Genomic DNA, 10,416 nt, shown 5'->3' with positions numbered 1-10,416 from the left:
ATGACTTGTCTGTGATTTTATTGTAACAATAATTAAACATGTTCATCCTAGCCGAGCTTCAGTATCGTAAGAATTAACTTCTTCTTTTCAAGGATATTTGTAGTCTCCGGAGTATTTTTTATCATCTTAAGAAGCATCCGTAATAGTGGAGGGGTTTAGTAGGGTCTTTCTGCTCTGCCCGTCGAAATGTTTACCGTAACCCCCATTAAATCGACCCGAGCAAGCAAGAGTTAGGTAAAAATATGTCTCCTAATTCAAGGGTTTAAGGCCATTTGGCATCATTATCAGAGCTATGGTCCACGATGTTACAAATGTCTGTCAGCTTGCTCTCCTCTCTTCAATAAATTTTTGTCGGTTGTTTCCCATCTAGCCAACCACAATATCCATACGGTTTATGTCTGACTATTTTTAAAAGGACGTGGGGGTCCAGGATAAGACCACTTAGTCCAGACACTGAAGGCTAAGATGACAATTTGCACATCACTGACACACCTGATGTGACCATACAGGCCATAACCCCAACCATTCCGATGTACAACAGATTATTTCTTACCTAATTAACTAAAAAGGCGTCCTTCCTCAGTTCATTCTTGTTACTCCCTGAGCCATTAATAAACTGTAAGAAAGTCCCATGATAGTGAATGGGTAGTAGTAGTAGTAGTTGTTCCCTAGGCAGTCTGGCCGAACAGCCCCGAGTCCCTTAGGAAGGCCATGGCCGAGACCGGGCTTTCCCACAGAGCTCTCAAAGAGTGTATGTTGTGTTGTTGGCGTAGGTGATTGTGTGCAATGCAGTCTTCCATAATGTGCTTAATAGTATGGGGTGCTGTGTTGCATCCTGGACAGGCATCAGCGACAGAGTCATCCAGCCTCTTCTGGTAGCTTAAGAGGGCTGGATGGTGCCCACATCTCAGCTTGGCCAGGTGGACCCTGTCCTCACGAGGAAGATAGGATTCAGAAGGGTGGATTTCAGGAGGCCGTGCATGCAGCTGTGTGTTGTCTTTCAGTGACTGAATGGAGCGGCGAGTGATCTGAGTGTGGATATGCTTCTGGAAGCTGGTCAGAGGTGGGCGAGGGGGGAGCGATGACAGTATTTGTGTATGGTATCGTGTGCTGGGTGTTGTTTTGATGTTTCTTGGTGTGGGTGGATGTGCTGCCATGTGCTGTAGTGGATGTTGTGGGTTCGTGGAGGCTGCAGCAAGAAAATGGGTGCCTCTCATGTCTAGGTGATCCTTGACTTTGAGGACTTTGGTTTCTTGATGTAGGTGGTCTGTGGGCGCAGTAGCTGTGCAGCCTGTGATTATTTTTAGGGCCTTGTTCTGTATGGTCTGTAGAGTGTTGTAGTGTGATTTTAGTGAGGTTTGAAGCCCAGGCAGGGCTTGCATAATTCATCACTGAACGTATGTATTGTTTGTATACTGTGGTGGTGGTTTCTCTGTTGTGTCCGAATGCTGTATGGGCAAGTGACCTCAAGGCATTGAGTCTTGGTGTTATTTTATTTTTAATGTTTGTGATGTGTTGTTTAAATGACATTGATGTATTGTATGTTACACCAAGGATTTTGTATGTGTGTGTGTGTGTGTGTGTGTGTGTGGTAGGGGAGTGTTGTTTATGGTGATGTGTGGGATGTGACTGTGTTCTGCTGTCCAATTTGTGAGAAGAGTCACTGTAGATTTGGCTGAGGCTATTTTGAGCCTGTTTGTGGTGAACCATTCGTGTAGTGTGTTGAGGTAAGGTTGAATGATGTGTACATCTGTGTTTGGGTTTTGGTGCATACATGTAAGTGTTATATCATCTGCATAGGAAGCTATGTGTGTCTGTGGGGTGTGGGGTGTGGGTACGTCGTGCATGTATAGGTTAAAGAGTGTAGGGGACAAAACAGATCCTTGGGGGACGCCGTTTGTGAAGTTTCTGATGTTAGAAGATTGACCAGCAAATGTTACGTGTGCACATCTGCCTGCTAATTAGTTTGCCAGCCATCTTTTTGTGTTATTGTGCATGTTTGTGTTGAGTATTTTGTTTGTGAGGTTGTGGCAGGGGATGGCATCAAAAGCTTTGCTAATGTCTAGTGTGATTAGGATTGTTCTGTGTGGTGGCCTAGCTGAATTCATGCCATCAAAAACTCTCTGTGTAAGGTCTGTAAGAAGGGTGTTTGTGGAGTGTAGTGGCCTAAAGCCATGTTGTGACTGGGTTAGGGGAATGTGAGGTGTGACTAGTTGTAGTATCAGTCGTTCAGTGACTTTAGAGGGGGTGCAGAGGAGTGTGCTGGGCCATGTGAGGAGGATAATGTGGGGTCTTTGTTGGGTTTAGGGATAGTGATGATATTGCCATGCTTCCAGATGTTGGGTATTATGTTGTGTGAGTAGCTGTAGTTTGATATGTTGGTGAGTGCTTGTATGCCTTGTGGTCCTAGGTGTTTAAGGCGAATGTTGCTTATGTTGTCTGGTCCACAGGCAGATGAGTGCTTGAGGTTGTTAATGATGTGCTTCGTCTGGTTGTAAGTGAAAGGTGCGTAGTCTGGGTCTATGGGGAACTGTCTCTTACGTCGGATGATACGTCGGTTTTCGGGATGGGAGTTTAGATGGTTGACTTGTGAAAAGTGGTTGATGAGAGTGTCTGCTTGTTGTTTGAGGGTATGGTGTCTGTTGTTGTGAATGCAGCGTGTGATTGTGTGGTGTTGCTGTTGGAAAGTGTGATGCTGTTTAGTGTTTTGTAGAGTTTGCTGATGTTTGTTTTGTGGTCAAGTGTTTGGAGGTAATTTTTCCAGTTTAGTGTTTGCTGTTCTGATATTTTATTGTTTATTTGAGTGTTGAGTTCTTGTATTTGTTGTACGGTGTCTTGCGTATGGGGTGTTGGGGAGTGTCGCAGTGTGTCCCGTTGTCTGATGAGGCCTTGATTTTCTGGTGTGAAGTTGGGGTTGTGTCTCTTTCTGTTGCCTCTAGGGATGTGTCTTTTGTCTGCATTTTGTATAATTGCATTGAAAGTGTGCACAGCGTGTTGATGTTTGTGATGGGTGTACTGTTTAGTGTTTCGAGATGTTGTTCTGTTTCAGTTACAAAGGCCTCCCAGTTGGCTCTCTTATAATTAGTGTATGTGTGTTTGTGGTCAGCTGGGGTGATTCTGGTTTTGGTTGTGATGATGATTGGGAGGTGATCAGAACCTAGGGTTTTGACCACTCTCCATGATGTAGTGGGGGCGAGGTTTGGGGAGCAGAAGGTTAATGGGTTAATGAACCCTGTATCCAACCAGTGCGAAACGTTTGTCGTAGGTTGAGTTAAATCACCTGGCGGTAACAACAATAAAATAAACTAGATGGAGCGTTCAGTGTGTGCAGCGAACGCGCCCATTAATTGTTATAAATGCCAACTATTTGACTGTCCTATGACCTTGACCTTCAACCAATTGCTTTCAATATCAAATTACTTCATTTTTATCCAACCCTTAACACTTCCACCAAAAATAGTCCAGATCAGATCAAAACTATTTCACTTGATCTTGTCCCGTGGTTTTGAATTATGACCTTTCCAAAAGACGTAGACCTTTGGCTGATAGTTCTCAGAATTGGGTTTCTACATCCATGACTAAGTCGGAACCTTATTAAAAAGTTTTTAAGCTGATCTTTTGATGTGACCTTGACCTTTGACTTACAGTTCCCCAAAACAGTAGGTCAGCCCCTTGGCTAATGCTCAACCCTTCCATCAATTAGACGGAAATCAGATAAAAACTCTTAGATTTTTTTTTTTTTTTCACATATAGATGTACTGGTAAAACTTTTTCCTTCCTCTGTGACATTGACCTTTTACTGATTATTCTGAAAATCGAGCACTTTCGTTCGTGAACTGCCATCACCTCTTCTACCGAGTTTGGACTAAATCGAATAAAAGCAGTTTAACTTAAAATTGCTGAGTGAAACTTTAACCTAGCCCTTTGACTTACTGTTCTCAGAAACATGAGGTATATGCCTTAACTGTGCCTTTGCTTCTCTGACAAATTTTGATTAAAATCAGATAAAAATTTAGTTATTTGTTTACACACACACACACACACATACACACACACACACACACACACACACACACACACACACACACACACACACACATACACACAAAGAGGGAGTCAATTGAGGCAGACGTGTGATATCGGTGCTCCGTACCGAACCAACATGGCCAGTGGCATTACCTAAATTAGTATCTTTGTATGAGTCAAGCTCTGTACCAGGTTAGACTAAATGATTCTTCATTATTAAAAGGAAAAAAATAATAAGTTTAAACAAGACTTGTTCAAACAGAAAAGAGAACCAAGACGAAAGAATGCGCTGAGTCAGCAGAGGTTTGTTTAGACTACAGCAACACGGGGAATGTAAGTACATACTCTGTATTTTTAGTATTTCAAAATGGATACATACTTTACTAAAGCAAATTTGGAAAAGAGAAGGGATAAAGGTAAAAAGCAAAATGATGATTTCTACCAAGAACTGGTTGAAGTGGAGACTCAATAGACTGGTTGAACGTGTACACAAACTAGAAATGGCTTTCAAAAATGAAATTGATGAAATAAAGAAGCAGATGCACTTGCAAAAGGAAGAAATAGAAAAACTAGGAAGGGAGGCCAACAAGAAAGACACAACCATCAGTGAACTAACAGTGGAACTGAGTACACTTAGGAAGAAAATGAGTGAAATGGCAAGTACAGTAGTCAATCACGAGAGTGTTATGGAAGAGTTCAAAAGTGACACAGAGACAATTAGGCAAGTAAGCAGTCTTATAGACCAGAGCAGTGATATTGAGGAGAAGATAACACAGGTGAATGAAGCTGCGCAAAGCTACAAAAATGATGTGGAAACCACGTATGCTGAAATGGTGAAAGTAAAGAAAGACTTAGAAACAAGGGTGGAGGAAAAAAGCATTAAAAAGGATGTGAAAAGAATAATCCAAAACAATCCAAAGTTAGTCAGAGAGTCAGTAGATATAAACAAATCTATAGTAATCACTGGTATAGAAGAGGAAGAAGTAAAAAACAAGATCACAAGAGACAAAAAGGAGATGGCAAATGTAATGAGCTTACTGAAAGAAGTATCAGAGGAAATCTGTAGTAAAGACATAGAGGAACACAAAAGGTTAGGGAAATACGAGAAAAGCAAGACAAGACCTCTAAAGGTGACTTTTCAGAGTGTAAACACTGTGGAAGAGATACTAAAAATGCAAAGAATCTTATGGAAAAAGAGGAGTTAAAAAATGTATGGATAAAAAGATGGCTAACACAAGAGGAACTGGAATTACTGAAAGAGAAAAGGGAGGAAGCAAAAACAAAAAATGAGGGAAGATCAGAAGAGGAGAAGAAGAAATTTTTTTACAAAGTAATAGGATTACAGGTACGAAAGTGGTACACAAACAGGATGGAAGAAAAAGGAGGAAGGTAGTAAAACCATGTCATGACAAGTATATAAACAAGATGATAAAGTTGATGTACTCAAATGTGGATGGAATGGTATCTAAAATACTAGAGATGAATGATTATGTCAGAGAAAATGAACCACAAATAATATGCCTAACTGAAACAAAATTAACACCAAGGATATCGAATGACATACTAAGAGGAATACAATATATGGAGAAGAGACAGAAATTTAAAAAAAGGAGGAGGAATTATAATATTAACTAAGAAAAATCTAAAAGTCAATGAAATAAAACTAGATATACCATCACAAGTAGAACTGATTTCAGTAGAGATCAACACATCTGAAGGTAAAGTAATTGTAGCCAATTTGTACATGCCACCCAGATCAAACACATGGGAAAGAGATGAATATGAGGACCTGGCAGAGAGTACAATTCAGAGTTTAAGATCATTACTACATAAAATGGAAAAGAAATCGGAAAGAATAATACTAACTGGGGATTTTAATACAAATATAAATTGGAATACTCTAGATATAGTTAGCCAAGAAAGCTGTTGGGACCAAAAGCTCCTGGATCTCGTGCAAGAGTTTTTCCTAACGCAACATGTGAGGGAAACCACCAGAAAAAGAGGACTTGATGTACCTTCAGTGCTAGATCTAATATTTACTAGGCAAGAAAATGATATTGACAGTTTAATATATCACCCTCCACTCGGCAAAAGCGATCATGCAGTACTTAATTATAACTTCAGGATAGCATATGACATAGTAAACAGCAATGACAGTTACAAAAAGAGCCTAAACTATAAAAAGGGAAATTATCAAGACCTAAAGAAGTATTTCTTAGATGATGATTGGGAAAATGAGCTTAGAGGACAAGATTTAAATGCTGTATATAAAAAATTCTGTGAATTTTATGAAATAGGAGTCCAGAAGTACATCCCACAGCACAAAGAAGCAGATAAGAAAATACAGAAATGGTTCAATACAGAATGTAAAAAACCAAAAGAAAGAAGAGATTTGTTGTGGAATAGATACAGAAGACACAACAGTGAAAGGGCGTATATTAATTACAAACAGGCAAGAAACGATTATACAAGAATAAGGAGGAAAGCCCAAAAACAGTTTGAGGAGGATATAATAAATAAAAGTAGTGATCAACCAAAGCTGTTTTACAGCTATATCAGAAGCAAAACCAAAGTAAAAGATATTATACAATCCATTACGGACGAGGGAATCACTTATACACAAGAGAAAGATATTTGTGAAGCACTAAATAAGAATTTCCAATTAGTTTTTACAGAAGAAAAAAATTTTGATAGGGACTTTTTAGAACATGCATGTCCACACATACTACCAGATATACAAATAGCAGAAAAAGTAATACAGGAGGAGTTAACTAGATTAGACAGAGGAAAAGCAAGTGGTCCTGATGAAATTTCATGTTGGGTACTACGAGAATGTGCAAAGGAGTTGAGTAAACCATTATTTTTAATTTTTAAGAAATCCTTGAGTCAAGGTAAACTACCTGATATTTTGAAAAAAGCAAATATTGTCCCCTTATTCAAGAAAGGAAATACACAAAATCCACTCACCTACCGACCAGTATCACTGACCAGTGTTGTAAGCAAGGTATTAGAAAAGCTTATAAGAAAAGCTTGGGTAAATCATCTAGAAGAACACAGTATGATAACAGAAAGACAGTTTGGTTTCAGAAAAGGAAAATCATGTGTTACTAATCTGTTGAGCTACTATGACAGAGTAACAAACACAATACAGGAAAGGGAAGGATGAGTGGACAGTATCTATTTAGATTTCAAGAAAGCTTTTGACACAGGACCACACCAAAGACTTTTATGGAAACTGTACCATCAAGGAGGAATTCGAGGCAAACTGTTTTGTTGGATGCAAGACTTTCTCATAAAAAGAGAAATGAGAACAGTACTAAGAGGAAACTACTCATCATGGAAAGAAGTGAATAGTGGAGTACCACAGGGTTCAGTGCTGGCACCAATCATGTTTTTAGTGTATATAAATGATATAAACAGTAACACTGGAAATGAGAGCTATCTGAATATGTTTGCAGATGATGCAAAAATACAAAGGAGAATTACTAACACAGACTCTTGTAAAGAGCTACAAGAAGAATTAAATAAACTTTATGAATGGAGTAGTACATGGCAAATGGAATTCAATGTGGACAAGTGTCATGTAATCAAGTTTGGTAAAAGTGGAAAAGGACCTGATTGGGATTATAAGTTAGGAAATAAAACCCTATACACATCAGAAAGAGAGAAAAACCTAGGTGTGATTATCAATAACAGACTATCTCCGGCTGACCACATCAGCGAGAAGGTACGGAACATGTATACACTGCTTTCAAATATGAGAATAGCATTCACATACATAAATGAAGACATGCTAAGCAAGATAATAACATCATTCATTAGACCAACCCTGGAATATGCATCTCAAAAAGCACATAGACAAGATTGAAAAAGTTCAAAGGGCCGCTACAAGATGGATACCAAGCTTAAGGGACCGAAGCTACGAGGAAAGACTAAATAAATTGAATCTACCAACACTACAGGAGAGAAGGAAAAGAGGTGACATGATAATGCTATATAAGTGCATATCAGGGAAGGAGAAAATAGACATAAATGATTACTTAACATATGGAGAAGCATCAGCAAGAGGACACTGCAAAAAACTGCATAAGAAGAGAGGTGATAAAGACGTAAGGAAATTCAGTTTCCCAAACAGAGCAATTGATCAATGGAATGCACTACCGAATGAAATAGTGTGTGCCAAAACAATTCACAAATTTAAGGATATGTACGATAAATATGGTTTAAGACACGGGACAGTACGAGCTTGACTCATTCCTGTAAAGATACAATTCGGTAAGAATTAGGTAAGAACACACACACACACACACACACACACACACACACACACACACACACACACACACACACACACACACACGTCGAACAAAACATTGCATCCTATCTCGCATCGCAAAAGCAGGTGTGCAGGCAGCTATGAACCCAACTGTCGTTCCGTAAGAAGTTTTTGTTGTGGTGGGTTTTGGGTCAGCCGTGTATGAATCTGTTCCACTCCTTCCCGGTGACTGGCTTCCACCTTAATTTACAACACTGCACACCCCTCTCAGTTTGCTCTGTTATCACTATTTCAGCACGAAGATTTAAAAGGTCTATAACAGTCGAACATGTAGTTTGATGCAGCGAACGAAGAACAGGATTTAATGATGATATTAATTAACGTTATAGCTAAACACTCCTGTTCAAAAAATCTCTCCCAAGCTTAATTATTCAGCTGAAATATTCATTGACTTTATTGGGCAGTTTTCTCTCCTGAGTAAAATTGGAATAACATACGTAATCGTATGTATAGTAGCGAGAGGATTACTGTAATCGGCTGGCGTTAACCATAATAATACAAATAAAAAATTCGTGGGCTAAGAAAGTTAATTCAGCTGCAACCCCCCCCCCCCCAGATGTGTGTGTCCTGGTGGGTCGTGGGGTCCGCAGTGCAAGATTCTGTCCCGGTCCTTCCTTGGCTCCGGATTCACGTGGCTGCGTCCCCTCCCGCCCTGCCTCCCCACCACCATCTCCCTCAGGCTTCTCCCACGGGCCTCAGACGGGGTGGTTCTGTATTCCGGCCCTCTCTCGCCTGCTTCCACCCACGCCCCCCACCCACCCACACCTATGCTGGCGGTGCAGGTAGTGAAGGGAAAGGCACAGGTGGTGATGGAGGGAACAGGAGGGCCAATACAGTTGCAGGCGAATGACAGTCTAGAGATGGATACATGGCATACTCTGCACATTCACCTAAATACTCAGGTATGTGTAAAATGAGTAAAAGATTACTTTTTCCTTTGTGTATTTCTATTTTCTGCATATTCGGATACGAGTTTGGATACTACTGTAGGCATAAGTTACATCTTCACCAAAAGGCTTTGGTAGGTTTATGTGTAAAATGGCTACAGTACTCCTTTTCCTTTCAAGTTTCTATAATCCTGATTATTAAGATATGGAGTTAGACACCTGTCATATCCTAGACCTACACCTAAATGTTCAGATATGTATTAGACTGCCATAAAACTCCTTCTCTTTTCACTTGTTTATTTCCTGCTTGTTAGGATGTTGAACACCAGGCATACTCTGCACCTTCACCTGTATTCTCAGATAACCGTCAACATTCTCATGATCACGTCTATTGTAGTGCTTCATTCCAGTCCACGGGAGCCAATTTATTCAGCTGTGAGAAAGTATAGGGTCCTGGTCCTGGAAGTTTAATGATTTCGTCCTAAACTCTAAGGACAACTAATTTTTTGTTCAAACTTGCACCAGACGATGTCATTGCGTTAAGAGTAGGTAACTGACTGTGATCATGGTGTTAATAAACTAAGAAAGCTTGGTTGGCATATTCTTGATAAAATATGCATATCATAGTTATAACTTGTACACTCCACAAAACTTAATACTATTAATCTACTACCCCACACCATGCATTTTTAACTATTGCATTATGATGGGTACTTTAGTTCCACGTGTGTGGATGTGAGTGTGTGTGTGTGTGTGTGTGTGTGTGTGTGTGTGTGTGTGTGTGTGTGTGTGTGTGTGTGTATACCATATATTTTCATTCATATTATTGCCTCTGTGTTATGCCCAGAAGGTGACAGAGATCAAAAGGAAAAAGCAGAATATTGCTTAATGTAATGTACAGTTGCAAGCAGATGACTCGAGGCCACCTAGCCCACCAACATGTTGGTGGTTATCAGGCAACAGTGGTAGCTGTGAACTTGACGGAGATTCAATCTGCTGTTCGGGCAAAACAAACCCAGTGATAATTTGTCAATGTGCTGTTCTAACTGGTCTTCAATCAATATCATGTAAGTAAACTTATAATACTGATAATGATTAACGTGTCATACACGTGGTAGATATATTTATAACCACAGTATTACAACAGAGGCATCCAAATAGTGGTGC

General features: G+C 39.8%; 1 protein-coding gene across 1 annotated transcript in view; it reads left to right on the top strand.

Annotated features, from left to right (window-relative positions):
- LOC145405883 (putative neural-cadherin 2) overlaps positions 1-10,416 on the top strand; it is a 482,786-nt gene that overhangs the window by 421,285 nt on the left and 51,085 nt on the right. Inside the window, exon 19 of the mRNA XM_080277140.1 lies at positions 8,919-9,264. Coding sequence (XP_080133266.1) covers positions 8,919-9,264 — 346 coding nt within the window. The remainder of the gene's footprint in view (positions 1-8,918; positions 9,265-10,416) is intronic.

The sequence above is a fragment of the Coenobita brevimanus genome, chromosome 68 (assembly GCF_032717465.1).
Source record: "Coenobita brevimanus isolate Jiangsu-jjx chromosome 68, ASM3271746v2, whole genome shotgun sequence".
Lineage (NCBI taxonomy): Eukaryota > Metazoa > Arthropoda > Malacostraca > Decapoda > Coenobitidae > Coenobita > Coenobita brevimanus.
This window is presented reverse-complemented; position numbering and strand designations above follow the sequence as displayed.